At 56.9% G+C, this 23,181-nt stretch overlaps 1 protein-coding gene across 1 annotated transcript; it reads right to left on the bottom strand.

The window, feature by feature from the left end:
• Nucleotides 1-502: 502 nt before the first annotated feature.
• Nucleotides 503-20,927, bottom strand: ATP1B1 (ATPase Na+/K+ transporting subunit beta 1). Its single transcript, XM_036273163.1, has 6 exons — nucleotides 20,667-20,927; nucleotides 16,474-16,602; nucleotides 5,702-5,857; nucleotides 3,559-3,743; nucleotides 1,722-1,802; nucleotides 503-834 (listed from the first exon to the last, which is right to left on the bottom strand). Exons 1-6 carry the CDS (start codon nucleotides 20,761-20,763, stop codon nucleotides 571-573), a joined length of 912 nt encoding a protein of 303 aa, XP_036129056.1. The 5' UTR covers nucleotides 20,764-20,927; the 3' UTR covers nucleotides 503-570.
• Between the last annotated feature and the right edge of the window lie 2,254 nt (nucleotides 20,928-23,181).

The raw sequence follows: 23,181 nt of genomic DNA on the forward strand, positions 1-23,181 counted from the left end.
CCCGGGAAAAAAAGAAAAAAGACCTCACACCACAGGAAGAGACTATGGAGTGTGTTTAAAATGCTCGCTGGCGGGTCGTTATCTTTGAAAGAGCCTACCCCTCCCCCCCAAAAAAGTACCATGCCAGTTTTATTCCCATTGCATATGTACACCTCGGACAGCAAACCTCGCTCACATAAAGTAGAAAACAGACACGGTAAAACATGGCTTCAGCAGTGACCGGGTGCGCGCCCGGAGGACCACGCCGAACAAGACACGCGGCGGCCCACGCGGGCCGGCCCCGCCCACTGCGCCTCAGTCACGGAATCATAATTACAGTAAAAATGGCACGTCCCCAGGCTCAACTTGTATTCTTCTTTTGTCATTTACAGTAGAATAAATATTTTGTTGCTATTGCTACACTTTAAATTTACATTCTAACCTATTAAATGCGGAAAGCTAGTGTGAAGCAGAGAGATTAAGTGTAGGTCCCATACGTATGACAGTTTGTTCAAGACTAGTAGGTTTTTGTATCTTTTTTTTTTTTCTTTAAACGTTTAAATGGCTAGTGGGGAAGATCTGTGCTTGTGATCAGCTCCTAACTTCAATCTTCACGTCAAAGCGTCCCTGGAAGCGGTCCTTCTCGCTGTAGCCGATGTTCTCGCCGTACGCCTTGCACTCCACGCGGACCTCGGTGTCCAGCGTGAGGTTGGTGAACTGCACGGCCAGCAGCGGCTGCAGGTACTTGGGCTGCAGGAGTTTGCCGTAGTAGGGGTAGTACTGCAGGGGGAAGCCGGGGTAGCCGCCCAGGCCGTAGTACTCCACGGTGCCGATCTTCTCCTTGTCCTCGTCTCGCTAGAACCGGAGGGAAATGAGACGTGAAAGGTTCCCACCCCGGTCGTGACTCGCTCTCACGCACACACAGGACTCCCGGACCCCCCAGCAGTGCCCAAGACCAGCGGTGACGGACACGCCTTCTGCGGCCCGCGGGCCGGGAGCTGGTGAATTAACCCTGGAGGACACGGGACCTGACGCAGCCAACAGCACACCCTGCCTTCGAAAGCAGCCTTGAGAAACGGTCCCAAACAGAGGCCGTTCTCACCGTACAGAGGGAAACAGACGGAGGTCAACCGACTACTTCTCCGGGCCCACACTGCAAGGAACAGGTGGTGTCTCCACCCCCACAGTCTAATCATCTGCCTTCCACCTCTGTGGGACCATCTCCTTTCTCGGTGGCAGCCCAGCACAGGACTGTCTGGGGCCGACTCCCTTGCTCCCATCCTCTCTCAACTGGCCACCAGGAATCTATGTTTAGATCTAAAGAGATCTTGTGCTGGGTGTTACCCTTAGTTTCAAAATTTTTAAGAGAGAACCCAAAGACAATTTTTTTAAAAAAATGTGGAATTACCAATTTAAAAGAAATGATGGCCTCAAAACTGTTCACACCCCATCGGTCGGGGCCAGAGAAGCACGCAGGTGGGCCAGTTCGCCTCTCAGTTCTAGAAAGTAGTATCCACTTGCTAAGAGTCAGACCTTTCTGTTCCCTGGCCCAGCAGGGCGACGGGCATGGTCTGCTCCTTCCATCCTGCTGCTCTCAAGTGTTACTCAGTCGAGTTACAACTCCATGGATGGACACATTACTTCCTGGAAACAATGTTTCTCGTTTCCCACAGTAAAATTCTACCTCGCACTTCGAACAGCTTCCCTCTGTCCCCCCCCCCCAAGTCCCCAGGTCCCCTTACCTTGCCAGCACACTGGACAGGCAGGACATAGGGGTTGTACTTCAGCAATGGGAGACCCTCCAAGGTGTCATTCTTGGGAGGCTAAAAATAAAACGCACACTAGTGAGTTTGTCATTAACTTTTTTTAAATGTCTTCCCCTCCACCTCCAGGGGACACTGCCGTGTGGGAGCACTCCCCACTGTGAGGGAGGTCCCCCGTCCTCAACTTACACAGGGGCATGGCCCTGAGGACGGGGTCCTGAGCACGGGTCCGTCACTGAAGGGACCCAGAGTCCACGCTGAGAATCACCGCTGTGCTGCAGTGGCCACCCCTTCCTCCTGCACCCCTGGCTGAAACGCACCGCGAAGAGGCCATGAACCCCTCGGACACGTGGGGAAGCCACGGGCTCACTCAGAGCGCCGCGCGTGCGCCCTGACGTGAGCGGTTCCAGGCTCACCAGTCAGACAGGACGGGCAGTTCTCCGTGCCACCACGGAGCTGGTAACACCAGAAAGTACCCTCGTCTAGACTGGACTCTCCTGGAACTCTCCGCCAGCAATCGTGCATCTGCACAGACACGAAGGTGACGCCCAGCTGGCGTGGCTCAGGGGACTGAGAGGTCCCGGCCGGACTCCAGGTCAGGGCACATGGCTGGACTGTGGGTTCAGTACCCAGTAGGGGCTGTGCGGGAGGCAGCCTATCAGTGTTTCTCACATCGATGTTTCTCTCTCTCCCTTCCTCTCTAAAGAAATCAATAACGCCCTGGCCAGTTTGGCTCAGTGGTTAGAGCCATGGGCCTGCGGTCCAGAGAGACCTGGGTTTGGTTCCCGCTAAGGGCATGTACCTCGGTTGCAGTGTGTCCCCGGCCCTGGTTGGGTTGTGTGGGTGGCAACCACTCGATGTGTCCCTTTCATGTTGATGTTTCCTTCTCTCTCTCCCTCCCGCTCTATCTGAACAAAAAACAAAAAAATGTCCTCGGGTGAGGATAAAAAATAAAAAAAATCAATAAAAACAGTTAGGAAAATATATATGAAGACAAAACTGGTGAACAAAAGAGCCAGATTCTAGAAACAAGGTGAGTTCTGTTCATACAGTTCAGTTACACTGCAGTTGACCTCTAGCGGAACAAAAACACTCATCCTGGCAGCGCCCACATGGGCGACGGGCGCGGCTCCTAGGGCCGGCTCCGGGCTCGGGAAAAGGACGGCGCTAGCTGTGCATGGCCTCCCGGAGAGCGAAATAACTCGTCCCGCAGAACCAGAGACCCCGCCAACGGAGTCTTCCCACAGGTGCGCCGTGGCAGCGATGCCCCGTGGCCGTGTCTCCGGGAGCTCGCCCATCGTGAGGGGCAGCGATGCCCGAGCCGACAGCACGGCTATGAAGCTTCAACTTAGATCCTCTTCAGCTTCTAAGTTTGCAAGAAAAATCTTCCATCGGGGAAAAAAACAAAAACTGTTTTCTCACATCACCAGTTAATTTTTTAAAAGAAGGTTCTGGCTCCAGGGACACCAAAAGCGGAGTATGCCTGTCTGTGCAGGTAGCGTTTACATTTAAAAATACCCTTTTCTGTTTTTTTCTTTCAGAACTAGCATTATAAACGCCGCTCCCTGGAGACCAAGGACGCGCTCAGAGCAGGGTCGGAAGGCTCCCGTGAGAACCGGGCTCTGGCGCTCCGAACCCCTCGGGCTTCAGAAAGAGAAGGAGAAGCCGCAAGACCGGCCGGTGGACACGGACGTTTCTGCTACTCTACTGACCGCCTGCAGCATCCCCACGACCAGCGCTGTACACCGGCCTCCCGCTCCCCGCGACCTGCCGCCGGCGGACGGCCCGTCCGGGCTCCGGGGTGCCCGGCACTCGCCTTGGGTTTGAAGCCCAGAACGCGGTTGAGCTTGATGATGACACAGGGCTTGCCGTCCTTGTAGCCGAACGACTCGTCGTTCAGTCCGGAGCAGTTACCCAGCCACTCGAGCTTGAACTTGCAGACCTTCCGCTCGCCAGGGTCGCTGTCGTAGCCACCTCGGTCCTTGTACTCGCTGGGAACACCTGCAAATGCAGACACGGCGTCGACGCTGTGCCCGTCACCCCTGAGCGCCGCTGAGACAGGAGAGGTGGCCCCCGCTCGTCACGGGGACGGCCTGTCAGGGACCCGAGCTGTCTGCGTTCAGCAAGGTTGCAGCAGACCGGCTCCCGGCTCCCCACCGACGTTTCACAGGTGCGTCACCCGACGCATCGCCGGGACGTCACCCACACCAGAGCTGCCTCGTGCCTGGTGCTGAGCACGCGGCATCTGGTCTCGGGCCATGTCTCTCCTCCGTGAGTAACGGACGACTCAGCACCCGGAGGACCGAAAGGAAGCTGGGGGCTCTCGTGAGAAGCGCCGCCGCTCGGCGCTGTGACAGCGACGTCACAGCCGGCACACAGGTCAGAAGGACCACCGGGCATTTCCCGAACGGGGAGCTTTCTGGTCAGCATTCCCTGCAGCTGTGCCTCTGATGAGCAGGTTCAACAGTAAAGAGGGAAAGAATTGATTTTTTCCTCCCTTTTCAACCACCATTCAGGGTTTTTAAAAACATTTTCTTGCCCTGGCCGGTTTGGCTCAGCGGTTAGAGTGTCGGCCTGCGGTCCAGAGAGACCCGGGTTCGGTTCCCGCTAAGGGCACGTACTTCGGTTGCAGTTTGTCCCCGGCCCTGGTTGGTCGTGCGGGTGGCAGCCACTCGATGTGTTCCTTCACGTCGAAGTTTCTCTCTCTCTCTCCCTCTCTCTCCCTCCCACTCTATCTGTACAAAAATGGAAAAATATCCTCAGGTGAGGATAAAAAATAAATAAATAAAAAAAATAAAAAAATAAAAACATTTTCTTTCAGATTGGAGTGTTTGCCTTTCAAAGCTGTGAGTGCTACGAGCATCTGTTCAGTGGAGAGGTTCTGTTGGACTATTTTGTATTACTCCTCACAGCAAGCCCGGACAAAGGCGGAAAGAAACGTGGAATTCAAACCTAACACGAATCAGCCTGCAGAGCATCAATGCAAATAGTGTATATACATTTTCAAGTTCACAAATGAACTGTTTCCCCTTCCACTGGTAAAGTGCCCCAGTTCCTTCCATCGGGCCTTTTCATGACTGCAAAGTAAGAGGAAAACCTCCTTTAACTTCTACTGAGAAACACCCAGGGAGACATTTCTGTTAAATTAGTAAATCTCTTCGAAATGACTCACAATGGCAATGCACCCCACATTATGCGGAAGGGACAGTCTGCATGTCAAGGTCTGGGACTGGTCAGTGCCTGAATGAAATCAGAAGGACTGATGTCATCTAGCAACCGAGAGGGTGTCTTCCTCGGTGGGACGGTCGGTGCGGCTGAGACAGCGCTGCCAAAGGCCCCTCTGGAGAGGAGGCTCTGTGCACGGCTTCGCAGGGAGGACTTCCGGGAGAGGCAGAAATCTGCGGATACAAGCACCTGTCCTTCTCCCAAGCAATGGGCACCGGAGGGCCAGAACTGGAATTGTGGTCTTTGACTCTGGGTAGTAAAAAGCAGGTGTGTCTAGTTTTTCTAAAGACAACTTCCAAACGCAGTAATAACAACACTCGAGACTCTATCGATTCTTCCACTGCATCCAAGCCTGAACCACAGCAAGTCTCCCTGCTTTAAAGAAAGAAGGAAAAAAGGGCCCTGGCCGGGTGGCCCAGTGGGTCGGAGCATCGTCCTGTACACCAAAAGGTTGTGGATTTGGTCCCTGGGTTTCAATGCATATGGGGAGCAACCAACTGATGTTTCTCTCTCACACAGATGTTTCTTTCTTTCTCTCTCTCTCTCCTTCCCCCCTCCACCAAAGGAAAAAAATCATGAACACATTCTTGGGCGAAGATAAAAAATAGATATCCTCTCAAAATGGCCAGAGTTCAATCTTTTAGTCATTTCAGGAGTATCATTCAATGATTAAACACGCAGAAACGAGAAGGAAGCATCAGCCTACCACAGACATCCGACATGAATCTACTCACTGCCACAGTTTTCAAAGATCATCTCGTCCTTCTGGGCCAGCTCCTTGTACTTCTCCAGGAACCGGACTATGTTCCGCACGTACACCTCGTAGGTCTTGGGGTTGCTGGGCTGGAAGGAAATCTCGGTCTTCTGGATCTGAGGAATCTGTGTCAGTCCTAGACAGACAGACGGAGAGACAGAGGGAACCATGCGTGGGAAGGAAGTCGGCCGACAGAGCTCCCAGAGCAGACTCTCCACGTGCAACACACGGCTCGCAAGAACGGGGTCAGCTCTTGACATTACGGAATCACTCTTTCGGCATTTAGAGTACAGGACCTATGACTGTCTTGACATCACATATCATTTTGGGTCCCCAACAACATTTCACGACAGGCATCCTCCCCACGTTACGAATGAAAACACTTCTTGCACAGAGAGGTGAGGCACCTTGCCCAAGGTCACAGAGGAAGTGGTGGGACCAGGACTCCAACCCAGCTATGCTGTCACCCGAAGCCTGGAGTGCCGTGCGCACAGTCCACACCTGCACCGCCGGCCTGCCCCCCCCCCCGCAGGTCGGCCCCCAGCGCCCGGGTCTCCCGCTGACCGTGCTTCCGGCCACGCCAAACCCTACAAGACTCACGACTTCTCAACAGAGACATTTCTTTGGCTCTTTGAACCTAACCTGGAGGCTTCGGGGATGCGCGTGAGGGACCCGCTCTCCACCCCGGAAGTAAGTGGTTATTCCGAGCAAGGTCATCTCCGTGCCAGCCAGGGTCAGGTTCACAGCACGTGCACCCTGGTTTTGCTCTCCACCCAGTTCTCTAGATCCTTCCATGTCCAGAGGAGTCTGCCATCACGAGGCTTCCTAGACAGGCGTGTGCACAGCAGTCCACGGCCCCACGCAGGGGCGATGGCGGAGCGTCTGTCAGTGGAATTCTATCTGGGATGCCAGATAACAAGCGAGATGCCTGGTCACATCTGAAATTCTGGTAAGCCCGAGTCAATTTTTTTTTTTTAATCCTCACCCGAGGACTTTTTTTTTTTTTTTTTTGGCATTTATCTTCAGATAGAGCAGGAGAGGGTGAGAGAGAGAAAAACATCCACATGAGAGAGACACATGGAGTGGCTGCCACCCACACGACCCCAACGGGGAACGGGGACAAACTGCAACCGAGGTACGTGCCCTTCGCGGGAACCGAACCCGGGACTCTCTGGTCCACGGGCCAACGCTCTAACCGCTGAGCCAGACTGGCCAGGACGTGCGTCCATATTTTTATAGAGGAATGTTGTACATGTCACACAGGCCGTGTTACAGGGAGCGTGTACTGCCCACGTTGCACGGGGCACACTTATATAAAAAATCACCCGTGATTTAGCCGTAGTTCAAAGGCAGCTGCATATCCTGTGCTTTTATTAGCTGATCTCGAAACCTGACTCCACTCCCAACCCCAGACCTGCCCTCTGTGCTGGGCAGACAGCTGGTCGTCAGTCCTCAGGGCACGCAGGCACCGAGACAGCCACGCGGCCGAGGCGGAAGTGACCGCTGGGCACAGCACCCGCTGAGCGGTCCGTGGGTGAGGTCTGAGGACGGGCATCGGGGGGAAGGGGGGAGGGCCTGGCTTCTCCCACAAAGGAGGCTCTGGGCCAGGCAGAGGATGGCCCTCGACCGACGACTTCAGGAGTGACACGGAGAGTCATCTCAAAGGATGACGGGGAGGACCGGAGGGCTGGTGGGGACACAGCTGTCAACACTGACAGGGGGAGTCGGAAGGGAAGTCAGCAGGACTCGCTCCGAAAAAGAACATCTCTGGTTAAAAATAAACAAAGGTCACTGCAACGGAAACAATTTCTAGGCCCTGGCCAGGTAGGTCGGTCGGCTGGAGCATCACCCTGATACGCCAAGGTGGCGGGTTCGATCCCTGGCCACGGCACATCCAAGCAGCAACCAACGAGTGCGTAAGTCACTGGAGCAACCCATCTCTCCCTCTAGATCAACAAATAAAATAAAAAACATTTTTAAAATGCTCCCAAACCACAGAAAATGGTATGACCGACGGAATTTGAATGCCCCCTGAACAACTGTTCTACTTTAAATCCGGAAAACTGGCACTGTGACCATTTGCTGCTCAAAGAGGCAGTACGATAGAAACGACACCCCTGAAAAGACAAAGCAAGCGCCGTGAGCAGCTCCCTCTGGGACGCGTGCCTGGGCCCGACGGTAACCAGGCCCGGCCCCGGGACGCGGGAGGGCCGGCTGGGGAGGTGCGAGTTACAGACTCTGCCAAGGTGACCTGCAGGCCCTGCGGGAGATGCGGAGGCAGGCCAGAGCCGGGGCCAGAGAACTCGGAAGGCGGGGGTCTTCCTAGAATAATCCCGGAGTCCGGAGAGAATGGAGCCTCGGACCTTCCCACGGGGTGGAGGGCAGAGCCGGGGCGCAGGCGCCAGAGAACCCAGAGGCTTTGGACCTGCCGGGCAGGACGTCTGCGGAAACCTGTTCCAGGTGTTCTGTGCGGTGGGGGTGGGGACAGAAATGGACGCAGAGATCCGGGGGCAGAGGGTCGACAGGGTCCCCCAGCCTGGGAAAGAGAAGGCAGGAGGGGGGACAGAGAGGTGAAGACAGCTGCCAGAAACCAAGGAGCGGTCCCCCCGAACCTTCAGGAATTGGGGGCGAGGGGGCTGGCCAGCCGACCGAAGGGACATCAGTGATTAGAAACAATCGTGCCGACCACAGTCCATCAGCCAAGCAGGTGACACAGCAAAAACCAAAATGCTAATAAAGGTCAACGAGCCTGGTGTTGGATGTGGGGGGGGGGCTCTCACCCAACAAGTTAACACGGGGCAAGTGAACCCAGGAGGTCACGCAGAGAGCAGAGCTGGTGGGACCGAGACTGCGAGGTGAGCGTCACACGCGGCTGTCCTCTGGCCGGCGCCCCTGCCTCTCACCTTCTGGCTGCCCAAGGCTCCGTCTCCTTGAAGCACCCACCTCAGGTTCTCCCAGACCACGGGGGGCAAGGCGGTGGGACCCTGCATGCCGAGCCCAGGGTCCCCACGAAGAGACCCGGCGACATGTGACAGCCCGAGCAGCTGCTTTTACCGCCCGGAGGGGCTGCTGGTCAAGTGCATTCTTCAGACGCCTGAGAGCTGCGGTCAGGGCCAAGCTCATGCTCGCCCAGGCTCGGCCTTACTCAGCAAGCTCCCCGACGTTCTCCTCTGAGATCTGATGTCTGCCAACAGCAGACACTGTCACATGCAAAATGGTCCCCATGGCCCAGAAAAGACCACTGCTCTCATGTCTCTCCAGACGGGGCAAAGAAAGAATGAAAAGCAGGTCACGGAATCACAGCGACGTCCACCCGGGAGCCCGGATCCCCCAGGCAGGGTGGCTCACCATCTACGCCCAGTCGAGCCTGCCTGATCGGGGAAAGCCAACTGCTGATCTGAACGTCCCCGGAAAAGCACACCCATGGTTTGGGTTCAGGGCATGTGGTCAGCTCTCTCCAAACCCTCGCCCATGGGGCACATTCAGACATAAACACCCAGGCGGCCCTGCTTCTTCCTCACCGGAAGGTTCTGGAAGGTCTCACTGCACCCGTGACTCCTGCCTCTTCTCCTGTCCGGAGCCTGCTGCTGGGAGAGCCCCTCCCGGAAGCTCCCAGAGATCGCCCCACCTTAATTAGGGGTTCCTAATTCCCCTTCTCGAAAGTCACTTCTCTAAAGCAATTAAATACTTCCGAGAGGCCAAGGAAGGACCCTCGACCTGATGTCTAAGTCCTTCAGGCATTTACTTGCCATAATCAAACGAATGGGAAGAGGAGGTGAAGGACCAAAACCGGACCGGCAGCTCCGTCCGTGGGGAGTCCACACCCCCCCCTCGCCTGGGGCCTCTCCGCGGGCTACAGAGGCCCCAGCGTGCCTTCTGCCCACCCTGACTGGGTGCCTGCATGGTCCTCTGTGCCGCCCACTCCTGTAGGCGCTGGTCACAGCTGCGGACAAGGCCGAAGACAGCAGAACCCACAACCCTGGCTGGTGGTTCCCAGTCTCGTCCAGGAGACAGCTGACTGGCCCCTCCGACTCCAAGCTGACCCGGACCCCACCGGGCTCTGCGTGGCTGGGCAGTGTGGCCACTGGCCTCACAGTGCGCACTGATTATCATTAATCCAGTCCCCCAAAAGGGCTGGAGTAATCATTTGGACATGGATATTTTAACATTCTTTTTTTTTATCCTCACCCGAGGACATTTTTCCATTTTTTGTTCAGATAGAGTGGGAGGGAGAGAGAGAGAGAAACATCGACGTGAAAGGGACACATCAAGTGGCTGCCTCCTCCACGACCCAACCAGGGCCAGGGACAAACTGCGAGCGAGGCACGTGCCCTTAGCGGGAACCGAACCCGGGTCTCTCAGGACCGCAGGCCGACGCTTTAACCGCTGAGCCAAACCGGCCAGGGCTGACATTTGGTTTTTAAATGCCGATATGAACTTGGCATGAAGGTTTGGAAGCGTCTGGCTTCGTAATGGCTTTTTCGAGCTACACTTGCCTTTTCTTGGTCCCGGACCTTGAGAAGCAAGCTCAGCACTCAGTCTGTGGCTCTAGTGGGTGTTCACAGCAGGAGGGGGACCCCCGCAATGAGAGAGGAAGGAAAAGGAAGGAGAAAAGAGGCTTTTCATTAAGAAGTATTTTGTTTCCAATTAGGTTTACAGAATGTAGCAAGTTTATAATTTCTCAATCTACCTGTGAGTTTCACGTATTCCCGGCCTCTTGAACCTGGTAAGTCACTCGGATGAAACCAGAGGCCCAGGGGGTACCGGGGAGCAGCACCTCTGATGAGCCCCTGCACCAAAAACGGTCGCCCCTGGACAACTCGGGTCTGAACTGTGCCGGCCCACTGCGTGTGGACGTTTTTCAGCATACTGGGAAATTTTTCAGAGGTTTGTAATCATTTGAAAAAACTCACAAAAACTACGTAGCCTAGAAATATCAAAGAAATTTTAAGAAAAAGGTATGTCCTAAATGCATAAAATATGTATTTTCTCTCCCTTATGATCTTAATTACATCTTTTCTGTAGCTACTTTATGGTAAGAACACAGCAGATGATACATATAACAGACAAAATGTGTGAATCAACTATTTATGTTATCAGTGAGGCTTCTGTCCACAGGAGGCTATTAGCAACTAAGGTTCGGGGGAGTCAAACGTTGTAAGTGGATTTTCCACTGCAGAGCGGAGTTAGCGCCCTTAAACCCCGTGCTGTTCAAGGTTCAAATGTACCCCAAATAAGCCTCATTTTCCACAGAAACCACAGGAAGGAACCCGTGTGACCACCGGGGGCACAGGAGGCAGAAACAAATCAATGGAGCCGAGTACACATTCTGTGCACACGTCTCTCCTGTATGCTTCCCGTTGCAAGTAACTTCCAATAAAAAAATGGGAGTATACTTTATATACACACTTACCTATGTACACATAAACACTTATCTAATGTACACACATACATATGTATGTATGTGTATATATGTATACACACACACACATACACACATGTATGTACACCCCCCCTCCCCGAAGCTGCTCCCTTCAAATGCCACTAAGTCATTTATGGGTTTTAGCTTTTATTTAGCCTCAGCGAGGTCGGCATCAGGTCCCCTACCAGGGTCCGGGCAGGGCGCAGGAGAAGGCACCTCTGTGCTGGGGGAACCGGCTGCCTGCCTGCACCCCCGGCCTCAGGCTCAGCTTTGACGGTGACCAGGGACGGCCACTGGCCACGCCCCACCTCCGCAGCCCCCTGCCGCCCCGCCGGACGCCGGGGAATCGGCTCCCCGGAAAAGTCCGTGAAAGATGAGTTGCTGGACTTGCTCTGAACCCACCTGGAGGCCCAGCATCCTGGGGGAGGGAAGGTCCTCTCCATCTACGCCGGGAGCCCCGTGCTGGGGAGGCAGGGCCACCCTCGTCCTCACTCTCCTGAGCTCACCTGTTCCTTCTCAGGTGACAGAAGTGCTTCCTTCCGAGGACCTGGCTCGGAAAGCGGGTGTGATTTCCCAGGGCATAGCTGTGTATTCCGTGCAGCTCCCAGTGCCTCTGTCCCCAATACAGTACGGCTGAGACACACACAAAGGGGCACAGCCTTGTGTTTGCACAGCCTCGCCTTTCTGTTCGAGGACAAGCACAGTCCTGCCCAGACACTAAGCGAACATCTGGAACGTGACCGTCATCCTGAACTAGGACACCTTAGACCGGACATTCGACGACGTCTATTCACGCGTGTCTGTGGGAAAAGGTATGATTTTCTGGTTGGAAGCCACTAGAAAACACTCCCTGTTCCCCACTTTGTCTCCTCCGCATTGGATGGACCCTCGGGTCATGAGGTCACCAGCAGGAGGGCGCGGGGGCCCAGACAGGAAGCAGCCACCCTCGCTGCAGACCACCACCCGCAAGGGGGGCCGAGCCCTTTCCACAGCCGTGCCCACCGGGGCCCTGCCCAAGTGAGCGCGGCACAAAAGCCCTAAGTGACGCTTCACAGACCCCGCATCACCCCCTGCGGCTCCCCCACCGCGGGACGGTGGGGCTGTCACCTGTCTATCGATCAGAGCCCTCTGCTCGCCCGCTCATCTGAAAGGAACCCCTGAGCAAGACCCGTTTTTCTGTGGCTCCAGGAACATGTGCGAGCTGACCCCAGGCTTCCCGCACACCCGAGCGGACCCGTGCGTTGCATCTTTGCCTTTAGAAACGAGGACACAGCACCACAGGCAGGTGGCGAAGCCCCGAGGCTGGGGACCCGGCGGGACCGGAACTGGAGTTTGCCAACCTAAACCCTTTACTTCTAGAAGTCGTGCCCCCCTCCCCCAGTGCCGGCCCCTCCCTCGCCTGGAGCTTGGAGGAGCCGTCAGAGGGGCAGGGACATTAGAGGCTCCGCACGCTCACCCTTCGCTCGAGATAACAAATCGAATGGTGACAAGACACCTTCTCCGCGCTTTGAAAAAACAATTCCTCCGAAGTGCAGTGAGCCAAACGGCCCCAATTCCTGCTTTGAAATTTAAGTGAACTTTTTTGGGGGAAAAAGAGAAAAGGCACTTCGGAGACTGACGTGATGCCGTCTCAAGAATCTCACTTGCGAGATTTGAGCCGTAACGTCTTCACCCTCACGGACTTCGGGACAAGATGCCCCTCTTGACCGCCGAGATGACAGCAAGGCTGCCGGGGTGCCCACGGGGTCTGCGGCCTTGATTCGGTTACCGTCACACCCAAACACGACCCCGTTCAAACGAACTCCTGCCACACGGAGCCGGCTGGGCTTCAAAGCAGAGCGAAGCCGCCGCAACCTTCCGAGGAAGGACAGGGGGCGAGCTCGTGTCTCGGCAGGAAGCGAGCCAGCTGGGATCCTCTTCCCTGGACCCGCCGCCGAGTGACACACAGTCACCCTCATTCATTCGTTCCGCGGCTGCTCACTGAACCGCGGTGTGGGGGGCAAGGAGCCCAGGGTCAAACCAGGGAGAGGGCCGGCGAGCGCGAGCTGGGCGTGTCCGGAGCCCACGGGAGCCACGGGAGCCACGGGAGGAGGGGCACCGTGGACCTCCATGAGGACGGCCCTCAGCGGGTCCCCTAGGAGAAGGGCTGGGCAGGGGCCAGCCCCACGCGTGTGTCTATTTCAGAGGCAGATTAGAGAACAAACACAGTGTCATTGAAATGTACTCACATGGTTTTAAAAACACATTTCCTAACCCAACTTCTCCCAAATGCTTCTCGCTGAGAGCCAAGATTCTGTTAACGTCAGGAAAACGTCCGTGTGCGAACAGCACTGTCCTGCTGGCCGCAGCTCACAGCCTGGATTTGGTCCCCCGGGTGCAAGACGGATGTGGCTGTTGCTGGCCACCTTTTAATGCCTCCCAGGGCATGATTCCCACTTTACAGATGAGAACACTGAGGGGAAGCCGTGTGCAGGGCGGCGGGGGTTGGGTCCCGCTCCAAAGGCCCACCCACCTTCGGGCTCAGGCGGCGTCCTCGCTGGGAACTCAGGTGTGACGGCTCAGGGCTCAGGGCCGGGTTCAGACAGGCGTGGTCCCACCGACAGGCGGCCACTCTGACCCACAGGAATAGCAACGGACTGTTTCAACCTAACGTCTGGGCTGAGCTCTAGCTTGGGGCCGCCGGGCCCAGTGGGCAGACCTGTCCCCACATCCCACGGCCACAGGGCTTCGCGGGCAGCACCACACGGCCACCATCGCTCAGGGAACGGGACGTGTCGTCCACGTTTTCTGAAACCGCACCTTCAGTTTGGGATCTCGTCCTGAGACTGCCCATCCAGCATGACAGACACGCAGACCCGACCGTTCCGCTCAACTGCCTAACTTGGCCACGTCCGGGCTGCCGAGGACAGATCTAATTACCAGTGTCCCAGGGCGGCAGTGCCCAGTCAGGCCGGTGCTGGAGCCCGAATCCAGTCCAGAGTGCAACCAACATGTCCTTCCAGCTCTGACCCCGGGCCAAGCCTGCCGCGCCCACTGGGCTCCTTTGACTGAAAGGACAGTCTTCCCTCCTGAACTGTCACAGAACAGAAGCTCTGAGACATGACGCTGAAGCCCCAGCATGGCCAGGGCTTCTCCTACGCGTTGGTTCAGTCTCCAGCCTAAGGAACGAATTGCCTGTCAACCTGTGTTCTGAATGAGAGGCCACTGAGGGCCCCCGGCAGCACGCGGGGACAGTCCCCAGCTCACTTCCTCTAGACGGTGCTCTGCTTACCTGGCCACCTCCTGCTCCAAGGCCACCATGGTTTGCAGACAAATGCCACGACCTTCAGGAAGGCCATGGATAAAGGGGGGCTTGGCCTTGGCCAGTTTGGCTCAGCAGTTGAGCGTCGGCCTGCAGACCAGAGAGTCCCGGGTTCGGTTCCCGCTAGGGGCATGCACCACAAAAAAAAGGGGGGGGGCTTGGCCTAGACACCCCCCGCCCCAGCAAAGTGATGGGTGACGGCACAAGGAAAAGGCAATACAAATGACAAAGAACCCAGGTGACAGGACGGGAACCTAGGGGATGAGGCCTGTGACTCAGACCGAAGGACAGGCACACGTGTCCGAGACGGGCATTCCGTTGGGCAGCGACTCCCCTGCTGCAAGGACACTAAATATAGGGACTGAGAATGTGGCTCTTAGGAAGGGGCCGGGGTAGGGAGCGCCGGAGCTCTTTAACCGGGGATTTCCCAGCAAGGTCATCTGCAAGGTCACTGAGAAGGTGGGTACGTCTCCTTTTGAAAGTCAAATGTCCCTTCTGCACAGAACAAGAAGGAAGTGTTACCTCTGACTCCCCTGAGCTCCTTTGGTCAAGGACAATTTCTTAAATGTGGGAAATTAAAATGCTTGACGGTCTGGTCAACTGTGGCTTTAAGTGTAAGGATTATTATCAAACAGCATCGTGACTGAAAAATAGCTTTAAATGGCAAAAAAAAAAAAAAAAAGAAAAAGTCTATACAAATTTAAATTATGATTACTGATGCTACCAGAAAACAGAAGATGATGCGAGAAGACCCACTGCAAGTGATGTCCCCGAGGCCAGTGTCCGCGGGGTTTCTCTGCGCCAGCACCCCAGAACCCCCTGCAGCCTCCCCTCAGACCTTCCTCTCCTCGGGGACTAGCTGCTGGACACTGGGTTGCTAGGAGCAGGTCTGAGTAACGTTATACTTACACGTCTTCCTGGTCCACTTCCAACACCCCCAGGACCCACATGTATCGGGGACATGCGGGTTTCTCCCGGCAGACTCTGACTTGAGGCTAAAGGACACCGCTCACCACCTCCCCGCGTGGAAGATTTTCCCGAGAGGCCCCCCTACACCCAGGAGGTGGACATGACGAGTCTGCGACCGACATGATCCAGGCTGCTCGGGGCCTGCAGACAGCCTCAGGATTGTCACCTCAATACAGCTGTTACTCAACAGCTGCCCCGGGAAACTGGAGAGGGGACACGTCACTGCCACCCCCCAAGGTCATTTATAATGAGAGAACCCGGAAGTTACGCAACCTTTCCGCTCCCTCCCGGTCCTCCCGGCGGTGACTTTTAAGAGACAGACAGTACAGTCACACTGGTGGCTATTCTGCTGTCCCGTCCTGCCAGCTCCAGGTGACAGGTGGGGCCCGGGGCCTTCCTGGGCTCTCGTGACTGGTGTGGACACGCACAGGGGACTGCTGGCACCCCAACCACAGCCGAGCCCTCGTGTGGCACCCGGCACGTTCTAGAACCTTTGCTAACCCACGTGGTCAGAGCTAGAGGGGACAGGTGCACTGCCAGGTGGTCCGGAAAGCCCCTCATTCACGGAACAGGTATCAACCCTGAGAAGTGCGGAGCGTGCTCAAGGTCAGACTGCATGTGCGCAGCAGGCGGGGAGTGGACCCCGAAGTCCTGGCTCCTCTGTGCAACATCAGTTGCCGTTAAACCAGGAGCCGAACTGCCTTTATAAAGGACTTCCCTGAGTCAGAGTCCCCTCGAGAAAGTGAAAAAACTGTGAGAGCCCACGAACAAGCCCACGGGAGTCAGGGACCAGGGGACCGAGGCCACTGCTGGTGGCTGGTGGCCGGCAGGCTGGGTGCCAGGGCTCCCCACCCCCTGGGCAGAGCGGTGATAAGGCGTCTGCTGTCCCCCGCTCTGCCCGCAGTACCCTTCGGAGGTGGGGCTGAAGCACAGAGCAGCCACCGCCTTCCCTCTGCGGGCCTGCTTCCTGCACCCCACCAGCAGCCTCGGAAGAAAGTGCTGGATGGGCGCAGACACCCATCTCCCGGGGGAAGGGCTGAACGATGCACGTCCATGTTACCTGGCGGGGCCACTCGGTCCTGATAGGTGGGCTTAAATTCACTGATGGTGAGCAGCATCACCTGGATGGTTCCGATGAAGATGCCGGCCAGGCAGCCGTAAAATATCACGTAGAACAGAAGGATCTTAACTGCAAGGAGAGCAGATAGAACAAAGGCTGTGATGCAGGCACGCGCTCAGAGCCAGCGGAGGAGCGCCCGTCCTTCCCGGCTTCCCTGCACCCCGTCTTCAGAGCTCCCCTCTCCAAGGTGATCCCTGTGACCAGGGAGGGGGTGGAGAGGGGAAGGGCAGCCCTCCATCAGTGAGCACGTCTGGGGTGGTCGCGGAGCGGGGGCATTCAGCTAGAGCTAAGACTCTTTACAGGAGATGATTTTGCTCCCTAAATGTAAGGAGATGGCCACGAAGGTCACCAATGAACGAGGGCCCCGGCTCCTGCCGGGCCCTGCAAATGGCAGCCTCTTCCGCACAGCAGCGTTCACTTTGCCTGCGGGTCCCTCGACATTTCCATCTTACAACCAGCCTCTGCCATCTGCCCAAACCCACAGACTGAGACAAGCCGGGGGCGCCCAGGACCCCAGGGAGACGCTCCTGCTCCTCCCCGCCGCCCGCCCTTTGAACTAGTCACTAAGCACCCGGTGGTTCCCTGCAGGTCCCCAAGCCTGAGAAAAAGACAGTGTCCAGTAAGAACGGCCAGCACACTTTTATTTCATCTTCCGACTGGACCCAGAATAATGACTGACTTAATGAGCTGCAGTTTTTTCCCAGGACAGCGGAGGCTGAGACAGCTGAAAAGGCAAAAAAAAAACCAAGGGGCCCGGAGACTGACTGAGCTATCAGTTACCGCTGGACGAGGATTACCTCCCGATTAGCTGCAGTACCAGGCTGTACCAGGCATGGCCCCACAGCCCTGTGCCAGCCAAACAGCTCGACATGAATGCAAAGTGGGAAGAAGTGAGCCGTGAGGTGGCAGAGGGGCCTTTGGCGAAGTCTAGAAACGTCCAGCTCTCGTGCATTCGGTGCTGGGGTCCTGGGGTGGGGTGGGGTGGGGGGCAGCTACAGAACACGAGTGTTATTGAAATAAGGTGGATGAGGGTAGTGGAGGGAGCTGGGGTGGGGGGTAGTGGGTGCACAGTGGGGGGGCATTAGCCAATCTCCATCCATTTAAACACCCAACTTTCCTATCAGCAAATAATCACGCTAAAGAGGTGTCAAAGTAAGCAAATCGCACATAAAAGCACACCGAAGGGATTCACTGTAATCCGTGTAAAAGGAGGGAGAAAGGCAGAGACAGAGGCGAAGGGAAATGCAAAGGCCGCACAGCCCAGGACAGCTGCCCAGCTCACTCACTGCCTCCCAGCAGGGCAAGGGTTAAGCGCTTTGGTATCCAGGCAGCAGCAGGCAAATGGCAAGGCTGTGACGTCAAGAGATCTGGAAAATTTTTCCAGCCACTGCTCCTAAGAGGTGCGGGAGAGAGCGGTGCAGCGGGTGGGGTGGGGAGCTATGGTCCCCTTTATTTGCTGCCCCACCTAGGCCGGTGCACTCCGCGTAGCTGCACTGGCGCTTCTGACACCCGGAGCCTTTATTTCTATACCCATCCCCGGGACCCCAGAAACCTCACGCTAAAGACACGCGGAGGTACACAATGGGGGCTACAGTTTAAGACACCAATACGGCCGAGTAAAAACAAGCCACCTGCCAAGCGCACTGATTCCGCACTTAGGAAGACGCGGTCTCCCCAGTCCGCTCGTGCCGGACCCACAGGGAAGCGAGGAGTTTTCCTCTCTCGCTTTGAGATGTCACTGAGCATACTGCGCCCAGGTACTGAGGTGGGGTCACTTGGGTAGAGGGAGCGCAGGTCTAGGCCACTAGGGGCTGCTCAAAGAGAAAAGCTGGACAAATGGTACCAGCCAGTCCAGGGGACAGGTTTTAGGGGCACTTTTCCTTTTAAGCAGTTTTTCTTCCTTTTAAAAAATACAAGTAATACAGAGGTTTTCCAATTGGGGAGGGGGAGTACCCTGCACAAGGGTCACAGGCAGAAGGAAAACGGGGTATCTGGGCCCAGCGGTAAACATAAAACCTACCAATACCTGTTACCACAATAAAGGGGTGACCTGCACGCCAAGATTTCTCCAGCAGGTGACAGGCGAGGCTCCTGCGTCCATCTTGGTGAAAAATCTACCTGTCGGCAAAACTGAGCCGAGGACGACCTGCCCTGTCCCAAGGGCACAGTGTTGAGCCCTGTGCTGAAAAGGTGACATGTCCCACCTCTGCCCACCGGAGGCTGACCTCTCGCACTGCCGGAAAGGTGCGGACACCGCACTGAGCAAAACCTGCATTTTCAGCCCAGCACCTGCCCCTTGGAAAACAGGAGGGAAAATGAGACAGGCACGCCAGTCCGGGGGTCTGTGTCCATGAATCAACCATACTGCCCGGCATGGACCCGAGACACAGATATTGACACATTCTCTCCCCCTCCCCACTCCCTTTGCAGAGGGGCTGCCCCATTAAATGTCGGCTTAAAGAACAAGTAGTCCCACACAGCCTTACCCTCTAAAGCAAATATTATTCTGGAATTGGAATGAGGAAAAAAATATATTTAATGAGGGGGAAACACTACAGGGCAAATTTCGCAACATGCTTGGAGTGGAGGCGGCCTCAGCTCGTGCCCGGGCTGGGGTCAGACAACCTGGGCTGGGAGGTCCCAGGGGCTGGGAGAAGGGGGCCCGGTCTGCAGTGCAGCCCACCCCTGGGCCTTGTTCGAGCGACCGAGAGTGGCCAGAAGACAGCACCGAGCGGAGTGCTGCTCGCCCCCCACACACCCTGACTTCCAGGTTTCCCTTCCTCCTTCGGAAAACAGGGAGCTGTCCGCACAGTGAAGAACTATGGCCATAATCCCACTGAAGAACTTGGTCTCCTCCAAATACAATAAAACATAAAATACAAGCTAAAAGCCATCCCTGTAAACACCTACATGTAACATGGCTCAGGGATACCTATGCTTCCCAGTAATATCTTGGAATGAGGTTTCACCTTGACTAACCTTGAAGGGTGATGCATTATTAACCCTTCACTTTTCAATCAAGAGGGGCCTACCTACATCCCAGCCTGCATTTTTTTTTCTTTACAAAAAAAAAAAAAAAATCATATATTCCGGCTTCTTCCATTTCAAAATGTCAGCCAAGCACCATTTCCCTGACTCATTCTGCTGATGCCCAGACTCTCCAATCGGAACCTGCATCAGCCCCTCTCCAGGGCTCCCTCAGTGGCTGCCATGGAGGGGCGGGTGGTGCCCATGATGGTGATGATACCAGAGGAGGAGGGGGCAGTGATGCAGCAGGGGAGTTCCCTCCCTCTCTCGCTGCAGTCACGACTCAGATTTGCCTACAACTCTGCCCTTCAAAATGACCTTTAAAAAAAAAAAAAAACAGAACTAACCAACAAAAAAAAACATGTCACCCTCCAGGTGTGGGGAGGCAGAAAACAAGTAAGGTATTGCATTTTCAATGGGGGAAAAATCGTATCCAGCTAAGCAACAGGCTGTCCAAAATCTTATAAGATGACCTGTTTCGGCCTTTGTGCCATTTATTTCTTGGACGAACCCTTCACCATAAGCCTGATCCGGCATCTCTGTGTAGACATGGAAATCAACCAGACTGTGCCATGTTTCGCGGCCATGGCAGGCGGTAATGACTCCAGGGGAGGTCGCGGGGGACTCTGGGCATGGCTCTGAAACACTGCAGTGTGGATGGATTCCCCCGCCCCGCGCCTTGGAGGTACACATTTAGGCTAGAAGATGCTATAACGCGCAACCTCGCCGGCATTTCACCCGATTACCCTCGTCTTTACTTACATCTCTCTCTCTTTTTTTTAAAGGACTTGGGACATGATTATGGGAGAGAGACATCTAGATTCTCGGTGCCTGACCATTCCCAGCAGGGAAAGGCTCAAGTGATGCTCCACAGACCGAAAATTACCAATACAAGACCGCTACCACCCTCTGCCTGGCGCGCTCCGGCCCCAGCCCCGCGCCGGTGCCGGGGGCTCCGCAGTCCGCACAGGAGACTACGGCCGGCCGGGGCCACCTCCTCCACCCTCGCCAGCGCGCGGTGCGGAGCGGTCTGCAGAGCCTGCGCAGGGAATGCGCCGCCCGGGAGAGACCAGGCGCTGGGGGAGAGCTGCGAACCCCGTACTTACACCAGCTGCCACCGGTCCTGCCCAAAAACTCCTTCTTCTCCGAGTTCCAGATGAATTTCTTCCAGCCGCCCTCCTCCTTAGCTTTTCCGCGGGCCATGGTGGCGGGTCAGCAGCTGCCGCGGGGGCTGCGGGTGGTGACTGCGGCGTGCGCCCTTGGTCCTCTCCCGCTGCCGCTCGGCGTCACGGCCTGGACCTGCGCAGGCTGCACCCGCCGCTGCCGCTGCGGCGCTCCGAGTGCCAGACGCGCCGCGGAGGAGCAGGAGCGAGAGGGGAGAAGGGGGAGGCGGGGGAGGCGGTGGGGGCGGAGGACGGAGGGAGGGACCGCGCGGGCTGGGCGGCTCCGAGCCCCGCACCTATTGGTGGGCACGCGGCCGCTCGCGGGTTCTCTTTGGTCCGCCACGCGCTCCTCTTGCCCTTGGAGTTCGGGGGCTCCGCGAGCCCGCAGCTGCCACTCCCGCTGCCCCTGGGAACGCGTGCTGGGCCCCCGCCTCCTGTGACCTCTGCAGAGACGGCCGGGGCAGGAGAAAGTCAGAGGGAAGGAAGGACAAACGGACTGCGGCCCCAGCACGCGGGCGACCGCCAGGAGCAGAGCAATTGGCGGAGGGCGCACGCTCTACCTTTACTATATACCGCGCCGCGGCGGCACGGGGCCCCGCCCACTAGCGACCCGGATGGCCAATCGTCGGCACGGGGGGCGGGGCCTCGGGCCAGAGAGGGCGGGCACGGGGTCGGCACAAAGGAGCCGCGGCGGCGAGAGGGGCGGGGGTGCGAGAGGGGCGGCGGGCGCGGCGGGGACCGTGCAGGCTGCTCCCTGCTCCCGGCCCGGCGCCCACCAACCCCTTCCTTGGTGCGGGGGTCTTGCACCTGCGTCGCCCGGCCCCCGGCATACGCCCGGGGACCGTGGCCTGGCTGTCCTGCTCTAGTCCCGTCCGCGCGCCTGCTCTCCCCGCGCGCTCCCGGTTCCTCTGCCGCAGGTCTACCCCTCCTAGGCCCCGGGCGGGGTGGGGGAAGGTCACTCCGGGACGCCTGGGAGTCGGGGACTCTGCCCAGCTCCGCCCTGCCTCCCTGCTCCTGCACCTGCCGCCCCCTGGGCGCTCCCCGCCACTGCGGTTGAAGTTCCGGCCTGGCCGGTCCCTCTCCTGACTGCCCGGCTGTGCTCCGTGTGGCCGGCCTGAACCACCTCAAGCAGGACACTTGCCAAACCCACCCAGAGCGGCAGCCGGGCTCCGGGGCCTGGAAGGTGTAGGAGGCCGACCAACACCCCGCGAGTCTTCCCTCGGAGACCAATCGCACTGCAAGGCGGTTCATGCTAGTGCAGACCCGGGGCGACCATGTCTGCACGTGACCCAGCCACCGAGGGCTCTCCATGGTACCGAGCCGGTGGCTGGTATTCTCACTGACATGCTTTTGCGCCCCCATGGGCGTACTGACCTCTTCGTTCTGCAATGAAATCCCTGGGACTAAAGGGGTTGGGGAGACCCGGCTCAAATGGCAAGGCAGTTAAGGACAGTCCTGGGCATGCGCTCCCCCTCCCTACCCTGCCCCTGTTGCTGAAAAGCCAGACTCCTTGGTTTTATCTCCCTTTCCCTCCGCGGAACCCCTGGGCGGCTTCACACGTGCTTCTCTGGGCAGTGACACAGCAGAAAAGGCAGGGTGCTGCTGCAGTCGCTGCACAGACGCCCCACCCCAGGGGCCACCTGGCCCGTCGGAAAAAGATTTCCCCCAACCCAATAGAGGGATGCTTGTCTGGGGCACCTTTCCATCTTCAAGGTCGACCTTGCAGGTCTAAGGACAAACCGAAACCGAATAGAATTCGCTCTTTCCCGGGAATCCTTCTCTAGGCCCACCTGCGAGGCCCCGGGCACACCTGAAAACACCTGAAATGTAGGAAAAGCAGCAGCCACCAAGCCCCCCCGCAGCGGGGCTGCTGCTTGCAGGGCTCCCTCAAGGGCACCCTGAGTGCAGTGTGTTGAGACAGGAGGCCACCCTGGCTTTTCCCTGCGGTGTTTGTGTTGGCAAAGCGGCAGCTGCTGGAGAGCTGCAGGAAGAGGCGCACCTGCAGCCAGGACGCCTGGGCCCTCCCAGCGGAAACGGCCTCTCCCAGGGCTTCCCAGCAGGACAGGTCACTGCAAGGACATGTGTTTACTGGGCACCAACTACCTGTAAGAGGGAAGAGAGCAGGTGGGCAGAATCAGCAGAAAAGGATGAGTGGGGGCCAGGTGGACTAGGTAGGGAGGGGTAGGGGGTGGAACGCACCTGCACACACTCCCGTAGTCCACCCTTCCCATCCCCCACCCGTGATTTCTCTCTCTCTCTCTCTCTCTCTCTCTCTCTCTCTCTCTCCTCTCTTTTTCTCTGTTTTCCAGTAGAAGCATGTGGTAAAACAAGTGTGTGGAGAAAGGCTCAGAGGGATAGATTTTAAATTGGAGCCCCCGTTTTGTCTTTTAAAAAGAGTTGTCTTATCTTCGCTGTCTAGCTCTCCGGGGCTGTAGCAAATGCAAGGAGACTGTCTGGC

The sequence above is a fragment of the Molossus molossus genome, unplaced genomic scaffold (genome assembly GCF_014108415.1).
Source record: "Molossus molossus isolate mMolMol1 unplaced genomic scaffold, mMolMol1.p scaffold_m16_p_20, whole genome shotgun sequence".
NCBI lineage: Eukaryota > Metazoa > Chordata > Mammalia > Chiroptera > Molossidae > Molossus > Molossus molossus.